Source organism: Oncorhynchus clarkii, chromosome 24 (genome assembly GCF_045791955.1).
Source record: "Oncorhynchus clarkii lewisi isolate Uvic-CL-2024 chromosome 24, UVic_Ocla_1.0, whole genome shotgun sequence".
In the NCBI taxonomy this organism is placed as follows: Eukaryota; Metazoa; Chordata; class Actinopteri; order Salmoniformes; family Salmonidae; genus Oncorhynchus; species Oncorhynchus clarkii.
The window spans coordinates 28,608,030-28,627,430 of NC_092170.1; the positions used below are offsets into that span (position 1 = coordinate 28,608,030).

Below are 19,401 nucleotides of genomic sequence, written 5' to 3' on the forward strand. Positions count from 1 at the left end.
GAAACAGTCTAGGCTGTAACACAACAACATGTGGAAACAGTCTAGGCTGTAACACAACAACATGTGGAAACAGTCTAGGCTGTAACACAACAATGTGTGGAAACAGTCTAGGCTGTAACACAACAACATGTGGAAACAGTCTAGGGCTGTAACACAACAACATGTGGAAACAGTCTAGGCTGTAACACAACAACATGTGGAAACAGTCTAGGCTGTAACACAACAACATGTGGAAACAGTCTAGGCTGTAACACAACGACATGTGGAAACAGTCTAGGCTGTAACACAACAACATGTGGAAACAGTCTAGGGCTGTAACACAACAACATGTGGAAACAGTCTAGGGCTGTAACACAACAACATGTGGAAACAGTCTAGGCTGTAACACAACAACATGTGGAAACAGTCTAGGCTGTAACACAACAACATGTGGAAACAGTCTAGGCTGTAAAAACTTTCTGGAGGCGCTGTAACATTATGTGCACATTTCTTGCGTGTTTGCTTGTTAGTGTACTTGGTGTGTGTGTGTGTGTGTGTGTGTGTGTGTGTGTGTGTGTGTGTGTGTGTGTGTGGTGGTGGTGTTATGTTACAGTAGAGATCCCTCTCTCTGAGTAAGGAGGAGACGTGAGGACACACTGTTACACTGAACTAATTTAATCACTACGGTACTGAGACGAATTGTGTACCCCCTCCCAACACACCACACACTACACACTACACACCACACACACACCACACGCACACACACCCCTGAGAAGCACTGCTCTCCTGCTGCTTTGGGCAGTGATGTGCATCGTTTACCTCCATAATCATCTGCCTTTCATTTTCCTCCCTCCCTCCCTCCCTCCCTCCCTCCCTCCCTCCCTCCCTCCTTTTCTTCAGGTAAACCAGTGATGATTATCACAGAGTACATGGAGAATGGTTCGCTGGATGCATTTCTGAGGGTAAGTCATGCAATGCAGTCTGTATACTCAACTCTCTGTGTGGTATGTGTCTGCTTTCAAATGTTCAGAACTCTAGGTATGACTATTACAGCCGTTAGCCTCTTAATGAATGTCAGCCAAGCAACGTCATAAAGAGTAGCATCATCCCATCCTGCCACTGCATACAAACATGACCTAACATGCATTGATTTGTTTGTTTGCTTCTTTAGAAGAATGACGGGCGTTTCACAGTGATCCAGCTGGTGGGCATCTTGCGTGGCATCGCGTCGGGCATGAAGTACCTTTCTGATATGAGCTATGTCCACAGAGACCTGGCCGCACGCAACATCCTGGTCAACAGCAACCTGGTGTGTAAGGTGTCTGACTTCGGCATGTCACGAGTCCTGGAGGACGACCCCGAGGCTGCATACACCACCAGGGTAAGAGTGTGTGTGTGTGTGTGCACAAGCTTGTGTGTGGCTGTAGTGTTAATACATTTCAGCGTTTTCATGCTTGTATGTACCTATGTATTTGGTACAGTGTGAGCGATACTAACAGTCTGTTACCTGTCAATCACAGGGAGGGAAGATCCCCATTCGCTGGACAGCCCCAGAAGCCATTGCCTACAGGAAGTTCACCTCGGCCAGCGACGTGTGGAGCTACGGCATAGTAATGTGGGAAGTGATGTCATATGGGGAGCGCCCATATTGGGACATGAGTAACCAGGATGTAAGTCTACAGTAAGAACACATTCAGGTTTAAAACGTCAAATAATAAGGATGTTATGTCATTATATAAATATTATCTGTGTAATTACAGCTGTGCAATTTTCATGATTACTTCCTATTATTCAATTATAATAACATCATCGTTATAGTGTAATTAGGATGGCTGAGTAATCTATCTCACAGTCTACCATCAACCCTAACCTCTAACCTCTGCCCTCTCTCCCCAAAGGTGATCAAGGCCATAGATGAGGGGTACAGGCTTCCCCCGCCCATGGACTGCCCCGTGGCACTGCACCAGCTGATGCTGGACTGCTGGCAGAGGGAGAGGGGCGACAGGCCCAAGTTTGGCCAGATCGTCAACATGCTGGACAAACTGATCCGGAACCCCAACAGCCTGAAGAGGACTGGAGGAGAGACCACACGGTGAGACAGAGATTTCTTAGTTTATTCACTATTATTGTAATGTGTGTAATCAGTACTGTTTTATATACTGTACTTCCATACAACATTAACTGAATGGTACACCTTGTAAAATAAGGTATGTGTTCTAATAGAGTTGAGAATTACAATGGTAGCTAGCAGTATGTTATAAAAAGCCCCCTTTAAGTAGGAGTCGTTACTCCTAGGTGGAACTGCGTATTTTTACAGACCCAGAGCTAGTCATGGAGGGAGGAAATGTTCTTCTTTAACCCAGGGATAGAGGGAGAGAGAGAGAGAGAGGGTGAAAGAGGGGGAGAATGGGAGAGAGAGTCCTAGAGGAATAATTAGTGGAACTGAATCCCATGAACAGATTTTACAGGGGGGGTTAGGACCAAGGGTGAGGTCTTGGGGACCCTAGTAACATCTCAATCCATGGCTAAGGGTGGTAGAGATGGAGAAAGATGCCCAAAGCACCACAGTATTTCACAACGAATTTCGCAACGAAGTAAGGAGCTTGTGTACTACCCCAGAGGCCCCCCCCCAACAGTCCCCAGCCCCCCAGCCAGACCAAAGTGGCGATTGAACCCAGTAGCCCAAGCCTTTCAGCCAACACCTGTTAAATTATGGAGAAGGGGTGCAGTGGAGCGGGACCGTAGTGAGTGTGCTCAGTCCCTCACCTCGGTCGCACCGGCCCTGCGTAAATATTTGATGGCAGATATCGTTGTGAAGCTAAAGAAGGAGGGATGAAGGGATGGAAAAGGTGTTGGTGAGTGCCTGAAAGAAGGACAAGAGTCATGATGAATATCTGCATGCTAGAGGAGAAGCAGTGGGAGGTTAAAACCACAGTGTGTGTTGTTAATGTTTTCTCTTTAAATAACAATTAACTATCCGTGTCGGTGACACAAGGGAGGAACTGTGTTTCACTTGGCTTCTGTCTTGGAGGACAAATAGAGATGGGACACATGCTAGCGCTTAGTTTGTCTAACCTGCTGATTCCATCAGAAAAAAAGGTGTGTGTGAGAGAGAGAGGGGAGACAGAAAGAAAGAAGAGAAGCTGAAGAATTACAGTTCCTTTTTCAAAGTCTCAGGGTTGACTGTAGTTCACATGTGCCTGACCCCTGTGATAGGCTAACGTCAGATGATGAAAAACCTCACTAACCATAAGGCCAGACGGCACCGTGTCTCTCTCTCCTCCTCTGGTCCTGATTTAATTAGTTGTTCTAGTGTTGTAGTTATGTCTGAGTGACAGGTGATTTAAGAATCAAGAGCAGTGCCATTCTAATTCATCAGCTTCTCACTGCCAAGTTGTATGACAATAGTATCTCAAAATGTTGTCTTAGGAAGCTTGACACACATTTAGTGGGTTGAGGCTTATTCATTTCGGTTAATGGGTAAAGATTGTACTTATAAAAAAAATTACTATTTATTTATTTGGTGGGTCAAAAGAAAACTCACTAAAGATTTAGGTGGGTTAGACAACTGAAAGTTGTAGGTACCGTTGCTTTAATATAGTGCAAGTTGTCTAGATGTAGACTGACTCTCCACCCCTCTCCGTCCCCAGACCCAGCACCACCCTCCTGGAGCCGGTCAGCCCGGAGGTGGCCTCGGCCCTGGGCTCTGTGGAGGACTGGCTGCAGGCCATCGGCATGGAGAGATACAGCGACAACTTCACCGCAGCAGGATACACCACCCCAGAGGCTGTGGTTCATATGACACAGGAGTGAGTTATACTTGGTTTACTCAGCATTTATGCATCCAGGAGAGACCTGTCTGACTTTTTTACTGATTTATATTAGGCTGGGTTGACACCTAGAGAGGATGTTAAATCTGTCATATGAATCAGGAAGCTGTCATAGTGTGTCTTGGTTCCTAATGTTTTCTTTCCTCCTCTTGTTAAAACAGGGACATGGGCCGAATTGGAATCTCCTCAGCTGCACACCAGAATAAGATCCTGACCAGCGTCCAGGGAATGCTCTCCCAAATGCAACAGATGCAAGGCAGAATGGTTCCGGTCTGATCAACGAGAAGGAAACGGCTTCATTTCTAACGGATAATACAAATTAAATATCAAAAGACAAATGAACAATCAAATTGTTTACCTCTTCCATGCACTTTAAATTGGATTTAAAAGAAGAAAAGAACAAGAAGAAGAAAAGTGGGAAATATGCACTTTTTATCAGATATTAGACCTTGCCCTATTGAGAACGGGATATTTTTCTGTCCGAGTGGCGCTGAGAACGGGATGGATGGGAAGCTTTTCCGAGAGGCCAACTGGAGTGCCTTCAATGGTCTGGAAGGAATTCAGAGGGGATCGCTCCTCTAGGCAAGAGTAATATTTCTGGAAAGTTCTTTCTGGAATACCCACAGAGCAGATTTTTGTATCGTAACTGTGTTCTGTCCTGTGTGTATGACTTGTTCTCTGTGACTCGCTGCCATATCCTCGATTGTCTTTTCTTTACGTTCGAATACCAACAGACAAAATGGAGGATTCCAACCTCGAGATTAACACTGATGCTCTGAATCTGAGAGGTTGAGGGAGGGATGGAGGAGGGAGGGGAAGGGGCTTCTGTGTTTTTGCTCTGTTCTGGTCTTGTTTTGTCCAAGATTGGGCTGTTTTGTTGCCCTCTGGACATTTTCTCAGAATGTCTTTGATCTAAAGAGGTGCATTCCTACCCCTTGTCCTCCCGAACCACCATCTCATCCCTCCTCAAACATCTTTCATCACCCCTTTTGGATTACAGCCCGCACCCCTAGGTCTGATTATTGCTCCATGTTATTTGACGGACAGCTGTTTGGACCAGTTGGATTCTTACTGTGTATTTGTTTCCTGAATGTGGAACTGAGAGCAAAGGAGTATGGGATTTATTTGGACACGACTGTGCACTACTGCGGAGAGACGGATATGTAACAAAACAACAATGACAACGACATCAAAATGAACAAGAGAATACATGCTGGACATTATTCAATCATCAATCACAATGGTAAGGATCTATAAACTACCTATCCCTTAGTTATTTTAGTCATGTTATCGTTACTCATTGTGTATTTACTCCTTGTGTTGTTATTTTGAACAATGATTTATCTTTTTATCTCTCTGCATTGTTGAAAGGGCCCATAAGTAAGCATTTCACTGTTAGTCTACACCTGTTGTTTCTGAAGCATGTGACAAATAACATTTCATTTGATTTGAATTGATTTGACATACCTTTGTTGGCATTAACACAACAAACAAAAAAACGATTAGCTATAAAACACTATAGTATGTGAAATGATTCAGGTCTGACCTGGATCATTATGTATGGTTCATTTGGAAAGTATTCAGACCCCTTGACTTTTTCCACATTTTGTTACGTTACAGCCTTTTTCTAAATGAGAAAAAATACAAAAATGTCCTCATCAATCTACATACAATACCCCATAATGACAAAGCAAAAACAGGTTTTTAGAAATGTTTGAAAATGTATTCAAAATAAAAAACAGATAACTTTTTCAGTATTCAGGCCCTTTGCTATGAGACACGAAATTGAGCTCAAGTGCATCCTGTTTCCATTCATCATCCTTGAGATGTTCTACAACTTGATTGGAGTCCACCTGTGGTAAATTCAATTGATTAGACATGATTTGGAAAGGCACACGCCTGTCTATATAAGGTCCCACAGTTGACAGTGCATGTCAAAGCAATAACCAAGCCATGAGGTTGAAGGAATTGTCCGTAGAGCTCCGAGACAAGATTGTGTCTAGGCACAAATCTGGGTAGAGGTACCAAAACGCTTCTGCAGCATTGGTTAGGGAGGTGACCAAGAGATCCTCTGTGGAGATGGGAGAACCTTCCAGAAGGACAACCATCTCTGTAGCACTCCACCAATCAGGCATCTATGATAGTGGCCAGACGGAAACCACTCGTCAGTAAAAGGCACATGAAAGCCCGCTTGGAGTTTGCCAAATGGCACTTAAAGGACTCTCAGACCGTGAGAAACAAGATTTTCTGGTCTGATGACACCAAGATGGAACTATTTTGCCTGAATGCCAAGCGTCACGTCTGGAGGAAACCTGGCACCATCCTTACGGTGAAGCATGGTGGTGGCAGCATCATACTGTGGGGATGTTTTTCAGAGGCAGGAACTAGGAGACTAGTCAGGTTGGAGGGAAAGTACAGAGAGATCCTTGATGGAAAGCGTGCTCCAGTGCGCTCAGGACCTCAGAACTGGGTGAAGGTTCACCTTCCAACAGGACAACAAGACTAAGCACACAGCCAAGACAACGCAGGAATGGCTTCGGGACAAGTCTCTGAATGTCCTTGAGTGGCCCAGTCAGAACCCGAACGAACATCTCTGGAGAGACCTGAAAATAGCTGTATAGCAACGCTCCCCATCCAACTTGACAGAGTTTGAGAGGATCTGCAGAGAAGAATGGGAGAAACTGCCAAGCTTGTAGCGTCATACCCAATAAGACCCGAGGCTGTAATCGCTGCCAAAAGTACTTCAGCAAAGTACTGATTAAAAGGTCTGAATACTTATGTAAATGTGATATAAAAAAAAATGTAATTAGCAAAAGTTTTTGCTTTGTTTTGGGGTTTTGTGTGTAAATGTGGAAAGAGTCAAATACTTTCAGAATGCACTGTATATACTGCAGTACTGTTGGCCATTACACTTTCTAACCCTCTGCAGTGTGTACATACTGTAGTACTGTCTAACTCTCTCTCTCTCTCTGCAGTGTGTACATACTGTAGTACTGTCTAACTCTCTCTCTCTGCAGTGTGTACATACTGTAGTACTGTCTAACTCTCTCTCTCTGCAGTGTATACATACTGTAGTACTGTGTAACTCTCTCTCTCTGGTAGTACTGTGTAACTCTCTCTCTCTGCAGTGTAGACATACTGTAGCACTGTCTAACTCTCTCTCTCTGCAGTGTATACATACTGTAGTACTGTGTAACTCTCTCTCTCTCTCTGCAGTGTGTACATACTGTAGTACTGTGTAACTCTCTCTCTCTCTGGTAGTACTGTGTAACTCTCTCTCTCTGCAGTGTAGACATACTGTAGCACTGTCTAACTCTCTCTCTCTGCAGTGTGTACATACTGTAGTACTATCTAACTCTCTCTCTCTCTGCAGTATGTACATACTGTAGTACTATCTAACTCTCTCTCTCTCTGCAGTATGTACATACTGTAGTACTGTGTAACTCTCTCTCTCTGCAGTGTGTACATACTGTAGTACTATCTAACTCTCTCTCTCTCTGCAGTGTGTACATACTGTAGTACTGTGTAACTCTCTCTCTCTGCAGTGTGTACATACTGTGTAACTCTCTGCAGTGGTGAGCTCATTGAGTGCTGAGCTGTTTGAGTGGTGTGTTAATAAACCAGCAGCCCGGCACCTGAGGCCGTAGAGTAGATCAATAAGCCCTGTTCTCAGATCAGTCACTGCTCTAAACCGCCTGGCGTGTGAATGAGGATGATTAATCACTGACTGAGTCAGCAGACAGCACACCACAGCCGCTCACACCTGGGTTCAAATAGTATTTGAAGTAATTTTGAATACTTTTCCTGGTCTTGATTGCACTTTCCTGGTGCAATGGAACCAATAGAAGAGTAGCAAAACTGCAAACCCTGCCCGTCTGGCACTCAAGGCAGGCTAAACCAAATTATTAAAATATTTGAACGATTTTAAATAGGCTGCAGACCTGGTTTTAAATACTATCATAGCGGCATGACTCAGGATCGGTTCCCATGATGAAGGAAATGTTTTCCATTGTTGGCTTTTGCCAACCAATAATGCAGTGATGTTATTGTATCGGTTGGTGAAGGCTGATGTTCTTGTTAAGCATTGAATGACTAGAACTTTCCATATGCTTTAACTGGTATGTGTTGTTGGGCATCACAAGGATATTTGAGTAGTTCTATGCCAGGCAGAAACTGGCATTCAAACTGAACACTTTCAAAACCAACCATGGCTGACGTGATCTCTCACCGCAATCTCTCTCTCTCTCTCTCTCTCTCTCTCTCTCTCTCTCTCCCTGTCTCTCTCCCTGTCTCTCGCCCTGTCTCTCTCTCTTGCTCTCTCTCTCTCTCTCTCTCTCTCTCTCTCTCTCTCCCTGTCTCTCTCCCTGTCTCTCTCCCTGTCTCTCTCTCTTGCTCTCTCTCTCTCTCTCTCTCTCTCTCTATCTCTCTCTCTCCCTGTCTCTCTCCCTGTCTCTCTTTCTCTCTCTCTCTCTCTGTCCCCCCCACCCGCTTCTCTCTCGCTCTCCTCCAGCTGCCACCGCCTTTCATCAACAGGATTCCTCCCTCTCCCCATGACCAGAATTCCTCCTCTTCTCCTTGGAGTCTCCTCCAACTCCATCTCTCCATGACTGTCACGTTCGCTGTTCGGCGTCGCTCCATTTTTCAGAAAGGCCAAACAGACTAGCGATCCATGACCACCATCAACAGCTTACGAAAACAATATGAATGATTCAGCAACGCTTAAAAAACATTTAAATAATGTAATATAAACTAGACCCTGCTCCAGCAGACGATGTACTTGTTTTATGAATTTTTAAGTTTATTTTCCTTTGTGTTTTTGGTTTGCATGTAAAGTGAGCATGTGGTAGTGTGTTGAGTGTGTATGTGTGTGTGCTTGAGTGAGTGAATGAGTGTGTGTGAGTGAGTGAGTGAGTGAGTGAGTGAGTGTGAGTGAATGTGTGTTTGAGTGTCTATGATGTCTTCAAAATAATATCAATAGTTGTCTGTTTTTATGCTACAGTGGAGGGGGTTTACGGATTTGTTTTTGGAATTTCATGACCTGCTTTGTGTCGACAAAAACTATGTAAAGTGTGCCACTACTCCTGCTCTGTCAATCCTCTTTTCAGCAGCAGCATTTAAAGAGTTTTGATGTTTTCAACACACCCTTAACTGCAATGGCTTTAGTAGTGGGATCCAGTGGAATACATAGACAATAGCCTCCTGTACTGACAGAAACACAGAAGGACAGTCAGCGGCATAGGCTCTCTCATTAGAAAGCAGATTGGACTCCCCGAGCTGAAGAAAAATCTTTCTGGATTTTGAGCAGGGGATGCATGTAGTCAACAAGGACTTGATGCTGAAAAGGGTGATAAGAAGGGAATATCATTGATCTCGTTTCATTTAGATGTTTCAGATATTCACCAAATGACAGTCAGGTTACATTCAAAGGACTTAAAAATATATACAAATTATACAATCGTTACTATCTGAATGTTTTTCTGATCATATGTGATGGTTGACATACTACAGATTCCTCCGTCCTCCATACCAGCCCAGCTCAATGATCTTCTCTTTGCTGAAGTAGGGTTTTAATCCGTCAACGACCTGTCATGTGGAAATATGCAAGAAGTGTGAGGAAAGGAAAACAGAATGTACTGTATAGTACTTTTACATTTAGTTAATGATGAAAGAACCTAAGAAAACACACATTAAGGTTTGTCATTGTATGCCTTCTGATACCATATGATCCAGCCATGTAGACCTAACATTCTTTTAATCTTCTTTTTGTTGTTGTAATATTTTGATTAGATTTTTGGTCATTTGTTTTATTTTGTCAAGGATTTTAGGTACATATAACTTATGTCATTATTTATGGTCTTTTATATCTAGTTTGTAAAATGAAAGGTTGCCATGTGGTGCATTCTTATTAAAGTAGAAACCATCAAACTGGCTTTGTTTCCTGCTTATTGTAACAATAAACACACACACACACACACACACTCACTCCCCAGTGAGTTGGCAGTGAGATCCCTCTGCGGCACATGAGTACAGATACATCTATCTGACTGTGAGCTGCAGGTTGTGTCTCGGGCCACAAGGCGTCGGAGAGATTTTTGGCACGGTCGGTGTGCTTAATCAGAACAACATCTGTTTCCTGCGCTCATTTCCAGGGGCGATAAAACACTTATTGTCCGAGGCTTTGATGGGGAGAGAAAGAGGGAGAACAGCTCCCATTCAAAAAATGGCCTCAGAAGTACTGTATTCTCTGCCAAATTGTGTTTTACACGTTTCCCGAGGAAGGCCTGTAACAAGGCATGCATATGTTAGCTAGGGATGAACGATTGCAGAAGGAGATGCTTATCGGCTTTGAAGGGAAAACGTGTGGTGTGTGTGTGTGTGTGTACTTGCAGGGTCATGTGGTGGGTCTTTGAAAGAAGACAACAGAACATTTCACATTATTGGTTCGACGTTTAACAAGATCAAATTCCACAAAACATTCCTGTTTTAATGTTCAACTCCAGACCATCGGCCATTTTGAAAAGCAAGTCAGAAATACACAACCTTCATAGTCATACTGTTCCTGTTTCTATTTGTATTATCCTTTTTGAACTCTGCATCATTGGGAAGAGCTAGTTAGCAAGAGTTCCACGGTAAAAACTGCACCACCCACCCGTTGTATTCGGAGCTTTGGACAAATAACATTTGATTTGATTTGAGACAAATAGGAATAGAGACAAAGAGAAGCAGAGGTTTGACAGTGCAAGAGACGGAGAAGACGGAGAAGTCGGAGAAGATGGAGAAGACGGAGGAGATGGAAGAGAAAACGAGACAGAAATGAGAAAGAGCTGCACAGAGAAAGTGAAAAGATAGAGGCAGAAAGAGAGGTATAGGTCATTTGGAAATAATAGGTCTCTAGTCTAATGGTCTAGGTCTCTAAAGCTAGGTCTCTAGTCTAATGGTCTAGGTCTCTAAAGCTAGGTCTCTAGTCTAATGGTCTAGGTCTCTAAAGCTAGGTCTCTAGTCTAATGGTCTAGGTCTCTAAAGCTAGGTCTCTAGTCTTCTAAATAAGCTGGGTATGTCAAAGTCATCTTGAAAGCTGAGGTATTGACCAATGTTTTGGGATGCGGTCTCTCTCTCCTCACCACTACTACCAGCAAATGACAACCACAACCCAGTGGTCCTCTCAATAACATGGTTTCACCTCAGTAGTTCTTCCCAATGAGGTCCAAGAACAGTCTGATGGATTGTGTTAATTATTCCTTTCATTAGGGAGAAGCTAAATTACAGATGGCAGAATAAGACATGCCAATGTTTACACCATTGTTATAATATATCTGGCATTAATGTGGAGCAATGTAGCATAATGTGAAATATTATACCATATTTATTTTCATGACAAGAAATTAAAGGTTTTCTGGCATTTTTCTATAACATCTTGTTCAGATGTTTGACTATTTTGTTTTTGGAAATGGTCTGAAGTTCACGTTTCAGACGCAGTAACTTCATATTGAAATCATTTGGACCCACTTATGTTGTCATTCAAACACAGACTGAAAGTAGGCTTGAGATTCAACGTTCCCAGCCCTACCAACCCCGCTTTTCCAACCTTCAGATGAAGTGCTAGCTTCTCAAACTGGCTTGATCCTCCAACCCCTTACTGTCAGAGCCAAGGGTTAGATTGGAACCTTTTGTGATGTTACTCAATTTGAAAGACAGACTTTGCCAGCATGGACAATAGTACACAATAGTACACCACCTCTTCACATTGACATCGCCATGAACCACATCTGCTGTGTAGGGACTCTAGAGTCTAGAGGAGGTCCTTCATTTAGGTCCCCACAATGTCATAATCCATAATCCAAACGCTTCAACTCTAATCTCTGAACCAACAGGAGAGGGAAGTGTTTTTCTGTTTCACAAAGCACTCTATTAAACAGTGCTATTATGAATACGGGTGAAATAGTGCTAATATGAATACGGGTGAAATAGTGCTAATATGAATACGGGTGAAATAGTGCTAATATGAATATGGGTGAAATAGTGCTATTATGAATACGGGTGAAAAGTGCTAATATGAATATGGGTGAAATAGTGCTATTATGAATATGGGTGAAATAGTGCTATTATGAATACGGGTGAAATAGTGCTAAAATGAATACGGGTGAAATAGTGCTAATATGAATACGGGTGAAAAGTGCTAATATGAATATGGGTGAAATAGTGCTAATATGAATAAGGGTGAAATAGTGCTAATATGAAGAAGGGTGGAATAGTGCTAATATGAAGAAGGGTGAAATAGTGCTAATATGAATATGGGTGAAATAGTGCTATTATGAATACGGGTGAAATAGTGCTATTATGAATATGGGTGAAATAGTGCTAATATGAATAAGGGTGAAATAGTGCTAATATGAAGAAGGGTGAAATAGTGCTAATATGAAGAAGGGTGAAATAGTGCTAATATGAAGAAGGGTGAAATAGTGCTAATATGAATACGGGTGAAAAGTGCTAATATGAATATGGGTGAAATAGTGCTAATATGAATAAGGGTGAAATGGTGATATTATGAAGAAGGGTGAAATAGTGATATTATGAAGAAGGGTGAAATAGTGCTAATATGAATACGGGTGAAATAGTGCTAATATGAATACGGGTGAAATAGTGCTATTATGAAGAAGGGTGAAATAGTGCTAATGTGAATACGGGTGAAATAGTGCTAATATGAATAAGGGTGAAATAGTGATATTATGAAGAAGGGTGAAATAGTGATATTATGAAGAAGGGTGAAATAGTGATATTATGAAGAAGGGTGAAATATCAAAGCTAAGCAGAGCCTAACCCTGTTAGATTTGAAAGTTCTGGTGGGAAAAGTGCTGAGTAGAAACGCTCCCCTCCAGACATCAGAGTTTATTGATCAAGTGGCTTCCAGGACAGTGTGCTGACCTTGTGGAGACTCGCCAAGCTTTTACCTCTGATGGACAACAGAGAACAGTCTTGTTGAGAAACAGAAAAACAACCAATGAAACGTGACAGAAAGACAGAGCTTGTGTTAATTTAGATTGACGTTTCTCTCAAAGTATTTAGTTCGGAGTTTAACGTTTGTCTTTGTGTTGCATTCGTTTGACAGACACAGGAGACAGTAACTATCGCAGACTAAGATCCAACAACATGAAAAAGCACTTATGGGAGTTCCTCCTCCTCTAGCAGCAACCCGGTCCAGAGGCACAGTTTTCCAGGACTCGCCACAGTCATATTGGAAAATGAACGGAAGACGATGGAGGACCTAGGAACTAAACAAGCAAGGAAAAATAGAACTCTGAAACGGAATGACAAAGCTACTGAAACTGGAACTTCAGCAAAATAAACCCAGTGAAGATGGAAGGATGAGATATTTTGCTAGCATGAAGCTCCCTTTCTCCTTGAGAGAAAGAGAAAGAGACCCATGAAAATAAAAGGAACAAAAAAACAGTTTTATAAGAAATTTAAACTACTCCCTCCCTCCCTCCCTCCCTCCCTCCCTCCCTCCCTCCCTCCCTCCCTCCCTCCCTCCCTCCCTCCCAGAACCCTCCCTCCCTCTGCCGCAGAGCTGGCCCCACCTGATATCCTGACCTCTGACCCCTGTGGTAATCTCCACAACAAAACACTTTCCCCTAACACTGCTGTCTGTCTGTCTGTTTGTCCAGCACATTGGCCTGCCTCTTCAGCACATAACTGTAAGGTGGGGGGGCGGTATGGGTGGGATGGTGGTGGTGGGGTGATTTTGAATGATTTGGGGATTGTGTGTGTTTGTGTATGTTTGTGTGTATGTGTGTGTGTGTGTGCATATTTGTAGGTTTCACGGTGGATTTGGGTGAGATCCCTGCAGGCCATCCACAGGTTAATCAAGTCACTCCAGCCTCTCCTCCACTCCTCCCTCTCCTCCAATTCCCCTGAACTATCTCCTGAGGCTCAATTAGTTAGAACGGAACCTTGTTATCACAGAGAAAACAGTGCAGAAATACCCCTGATAACAGCATGAGAGAGGGTGGGTTCAGAGAGAAAGTTATGGTTAGATTCTTTCTACCATCGATTGACCCTACACTTTCTATTTTTTTTAATTTTTTTTTTTGAATTTTACCCCTTTTTCTCCCCAATTTCGTGGTATCCAATTGTTGTAGTAGCTACTATCTTGTCTCATCGCTACAACTCCCGTACGGGCTCGGGAGAGACGAAGGTTGAAAGTCATGCGTCCTCCGATACACAACCAACCAAGCCGCTGCTTCTTTAACACAGCGCACATCCAACCCGGAAGCCAGCCGCACCAATGCGCCGGAGGAAACACCGTGCACCTGGCCACCTTGGTTAGCGCACACTGCGCCCAGCCCGCCACAGGAGTCGCTGGTGCGCGATGAGACAAGGACACCCCTACCGACCAAGCCCTCCCTAACCCGGGCGACGCTAGGCCAATTGTGCGTCGCCCCACGGACCTCCCGGTCGCGGCCGGTTACGACAGAGCCTGGGCGCGAACCCAGGACTCTGATGGCACAGCTGGCGCTGCAGTACAGCGCCCTTAACCACTGCGCCACCCGGGAGGCCCGACCCTACACTTTCAACGCATTTTCACAAATTATCACCAAATTAACACAAATTAACTATTGGAAATTTGTGACAGGCACTCGAAAAAAAATGTGTTTTTTAAATAATCTTAATTAATGATGAAATTATGAAAAATATGAGTAACATTCCACTCAAAGAGGCCGAAGAGGATGTTTTTGGTCACAGACTGCTGGAATGGGCAACGTAACCTACTGCCTTCATCTGTGATTGAAATGCACTATATACAATATCATGTGGTGGATACTAAAACATTTTTCATGCATCTGTCACGAATTTCGCATAAGTAATTTGTGTCTATTTCACGATAGTGGGTTGGCACTTTCTATCGTTGTTTTGAACTTGTAACGAGTTAGGAATAGTAAGGAAGGGAGTGGTTTGTGACACACATGAGCAGCCGCTATACCGATATATCAGCTTATGCCACAATTCCACCTTCAACACCGCCAAAACATCTGCTATGCAGACGACAGCCAACGCGGGTTAATGCTGGATCTGATTGACTCGAGGCGCGTAGGCACTATACAAGAAGATGATCGAGGGAGAAAAGTGACGACAGAGAGAGCTGGGCTGAGAGAGATTCAATACAAACATGTCACTTATTCCAATCCACTATTTCACTCTGAGGAGAACTGAAAGAAGTTCAAACAAAAAGAGAAGGATAGAGTGAAATAGAAGGCGCCTCGCGACACACTAACCATCCATCATCGAGTGGTTTGAAACTGACGGTGAAAGAAAGGAATATAGATTGACTGAGACACACAAGACTAGTAATACCACTGAGAGTCTGGCTCTGCTTTTCTGTTCAACAAGGCTCAGACCTGGAACAGTGACAACAATAAGATTCTTATCGGCCTAACATCTGGGCATATCCCTGCTCAAACACCCGTTCTTAATTCCTCCACTTTCAGCGGCTTGGAGAATGGAATTAAAACAGGGCCTTCGTCAGGGGAGTGTGGGCTGACATGAGAATCGTCTGTGGTTGAAGCTCTGCTAGATATGGACACCTTGCATGTCATGCTTCCTTCTGTGTGTGTACAGTGGTGTGTGTGTGTATGACAGTTTGTGTATGAGCGTGTGCATGTGTGTTGGTGTGTGTGTGTGTTGGTGTGGGTGTATTGGTGTGTGTCTGTGTTGGTGTGTGTGTGTTTGTGTGTTTGTGTTTGTGTGTTGGTGTGTGTGTGTGTTGGTGTGGGTGTATTGGTGTGTGTCTGTGTTGGTGTGTGTGTGTTTGTGTGTTTGTGTGTTGATGTGTGTGTGTTGGTGTGGGTGTATTGGTGTGTGTCTGCGTTGGTGTGTGTGTGTTAGTGTGTTTGTGTTTGTGTGTTGGTGTGTGTGTGTGTGTTGGTGTGGGTGTATTGGTGTGTGTCTGTGTTGGTGTGTGTGTGTTTGTGTGTTTGTGTTTGTGTTTGTGTGTTGGTGTGGGTGTGTTGGTGTGTTTGTGTTTGTGTGTTTGTGTTTGTGTGTTGGTGTGGGTGTGTTGGTGTGGGTGTGTTGGTGTGTGTGTGTGTGTGTTGGTGTGGGTGTGTTGGTGTGTGTCTTTGTTGGTGTGTGTGTGTGTGTGTTGGTGTGGGTGTGTTGGTGTGGGTGTGTTGGTGTGTGTCTGTGTTGGTGTGTGTGTGTGTGTTGGTGTGTGGATGTGTTGGTGTGGGTGTGTTGGTGTGTGTGTGTGTGTTGGTGTGGGTGTGTTGGTGTGGGTGTGTTGGTGTGTGTGTGTTGGTGTGTGTGTGTGTGTGTTGGTGTGGGTGTGTTGGTGTGTTTGTGTTTGTGTGCCCTATATGTGTAACTCCAGCAACCCCTCTCCGGCACTCGGCATCGCCGGTCTACTAACCACCGGTCTTGGCAACCCACCCTTACGTACACCTGCGCCTCATTAGGCACACCTGGACTTCATCACCTCTCTGATTACTTCCCCTTTATATAGTACTCCGTTGTTATCACCCACCAGGCAATAGTGTTTATGTTTCCATGTTTAGACGCTTTTCTTGTTTTGTATTCTATGTTTTACATCATTAAACTCACTAACTGCACTTGCTTCCTGACTCCCTGCATCTACGTCACAATATGTGTGAGTTGATGTGTGTTAAATAAAAAGTTCACCCCCTTAATTCAACCATATCCCCTAACATACCTCCACACCCTCAGTCTGGCCATCTCTACCTGACTCAGAGTGGGGGAGTCTGGGGTAGAGTTAGAGCTAGGCTGGGCCTGTCACCCATACCTAACCCCTTTCCACTGGTTGTCTCCCCCTGTACTGGCTGGCTGAATGATTGATATTAGCCCTGCTAACCCAGTCCACTGGTCCAACAACAACACCAGGCCCAGAACCAGGCCAACAGGCCGCAGTTTTGAGAGGCCCTCCTTTGGCCCTAGAGACAAGGCAAGAATGTGTCTGTGTGTATTAGTATGAGAGTGTGGGTTTGTGTGAGAAAGTGTGAGAAAGTGTGGGTTCGTTTGTGAAAGTAGGAGAAAGTGTGGGTTCGTGTGTGTAACTGAGAGTGTTTGCATGTTTGTGTGTATTAGTATGACAGTGTGGGTTTGTGTAAGGTTTAGCACGTATGCATGTGTAGGTTTGTTTGTGAGTGGTACCCATAGTGTGGTTGTGTGTGAGTTCTTGCCTGTGTATTCATTAGTGTACCTATGTTCTAAGTGGATGGACTAGGAATGTAACTCAGGTGAGATAGTCAGTTGATCCCTCTCTGTTTACTAAGAGGCTGTAGGTCTATTATATAGGAGGTACACACATTGATGGAGTCGGCTCTTGGCCACAATGAGGTTAGCCTGCTAGAGCTGTTTCAACTCATGGCACTGCTCAGCTCAGTCCATTAAGTGGCTATAAAGTGCCTAAGCAACATAGGACTGACTACAGCACTGGAGAAATAGCTACCTGCTCACAGAACAAGAACAACAAGCTCCACCTGGGAACATGCTGACCTTCTAAATGAAGCCTTTTCACAGAGTAAATCACATATACAATATTAATAAAATAACAATTGCATCCGATATCTGTTCCTACTTCCTGTCTCCCCTATTGAGCAGTGCTCTGTTAGATAATGGTGGTTTTAAAAGTAGTGTTTGATTGTCAACCAGCTCTCTGGAAGGAGTGGTACCTCCATCCCCCTTTTCACAGAGTCTGAGTGGACCTGCCGGGATGGACTATCACCATAGAAACCCGAGTCTCGCCCCTGTTAATTGACGATTGAACTGGGTCACAGAACCCATTGTGAGGATTCAGCCTGATGGGACCACTTAGGTAACCTCTTCATTCTATTGCTGTGTTCCTGTCAATGTCACAGTGGAGCTGTTGTGCTGGGGTCACACACAGAGCACATAGTTATACAGAGGTCATGGGAGGGGACCTGGAGGTGAGGGGCTGGTTGGGAAATATATCCAAGATGTACATATGTACTCTGCCAAATAAACTATGTCTGTAAACAGAGTAGGTTACCTGTGTGTATGAAGCTTGCATGCATGTTCATGTGTGTCATGGGAAGTGAAGAAAGAGACCAAGTGAGTATTTCCAGACAGTCTCTCTCTCTCTCCCTCTCTCTTTCACACACACACACACACACACACATGCAAGCACGCACGCACACACACTCACACAAGCCCGCACAGCTGTGTCTGATCCTTCATTACCCAAAAGAGATTAACTAGAGGGATCAGCTATTTGATGAAATGAAAAAACAGCAGCTCCACCGTGGAGAACATCCAGACTGTTGTTATGAGATCTCTTATGAAACGCTCTTACCTCACAATAAATTAACAAAGAAGCAATTTCTTGGGATACCAAAGCAAATATATTTTCTTATTTTGTCTAATTAAATATTTTTATTTTGGAAATATTTACAGAAATGTCTACAAAGCCAAGGTAACCTTCTCTTTCCATTTGCCATTTTCCAACCTCTCTTCTCTCACTCTCACCGACCATGAATTTATGTCTCAACCTCTCATCTGCTTTTCTCTCACCTCTTCATATCCTCTCTCTCTCTCTCTCTCTCTCTCTCTCTCTCTCTCTCTCTCTCTCTCTCCCTCTTTCTCTCTCTCTCCCTCTTTCTCTCTCTCTCCCTCTCTCTCTCTCTCTCCCTCTTTATTTCTCTCTCTCTCTCTCTCTCTCTCTCTCTCTCTCTCTCCCTCTTTCTTTCTCTCTCTCTCTTTCTCTCTCTCTCTCTCTCTCCCTCTCTCTCTCTCTCCCTCTCTCTCTCTCTCTTTCAATATCTCAGTTCTTCTCTCGCTCTCTATTGCAGTCTAAATGAAGGCCCTAATGAGTTTTCTGTGTCCCTGAAGCCTCTGAGTTAGTGAAACAGAGGTGATTTACGTGTCCATGAGGAGAAAGGACCAGAGAACGAGAGAGAGACAAAGAGAGAAATATATTCTCCCACTTTGAGGAATTCAGTTCTCTTAAAAATAGACCTCTGGCTTTCTCTATGCATTTCCATTTGATGGGAACCAAACGTATCGTAAAACACACTGTGAGTGTCTGTGTCGCCAAACACACACACAGTTCATTGTTCAGCTCACACATATTTCACTGTGTGGTTCACACACTCTTAACATCACAAATTTAGGAGTAATCCTGCCTTTCTTAATGACAGACTGTTTCCCGGTACAAACTGTGAAAATGTCATTTCAATGAGAGGATTTAATCTGGGGGTGTGAAAACCTCCAACAAAAACACACACACCGATCCAAGGAAATCAAACAAGGGCCTGACAGACAATCCAACAATGTATTTTGCCTCACAACTTGCTACCGGCGGAAAGGAAGTGAAAATGGAAACTCAGTAACTGACCTTTCATGTAATACCGTGCAATGCCTTGCCACAGAAAGCCCCGGAGTAACACCCAGTGTGTGTGTGTGTGTGTGTGTGTGTGTGTGTGTGTGTGTGTGTGTGTGTGTGTGTGTGTGTGTGTGTGTGTGTGAGTGTGTGTGTGTTTGCGTGCGTGCATGCATGCGTGAGTGACGCGAGTTATAGGCATCTCTCATATCGGCATTTGGGAAGTTGAGACCCAAAGCC

General features: G+C 43.9%; 1 protein-coding gene across 1 annotated transcript in view; it reads left to right on the forward strand.

Moving 5' to 3' along the window:
- LOC139382349 (ephrin type-A receptor 4) overlaps positions 1-9,737 on the forward strand; it is a 134,999-nt gene extending 125,262 nt beyond the window's left edge. The window contains exons 12-18 of the mRNA XM_071126322.1: positions 883-944; positions 1,154-1,363; positions 1,503-1,652; positions 1,881-2,074; positions 3,633-3,791; positions 3,974-5,055; positions 8,323-9,737. Of these exons, the coding sequence (XP_070982423.1) occupies positions 883-944; positions 1,154-1,363; positions 1,503-1,652; positions 1,881-2,074; positions 3,633-3,791; positions 3,974-4,088 (890 nt within the window). The 3' untranslated portion in view covers positions 4,089-5,055; positions 8,323-9,737. The remainder of the gene's footprint in view (positions 1-882; positions 945-1,153; positions 1,364-1,502; positions 1,653-1,880; positions 2,075-3,632; positions 3,792-3,973; positions 5,056-8,322) is intronic.
- Positions 9,738-19,401: the final 9,664 nt, after the last annotated feature.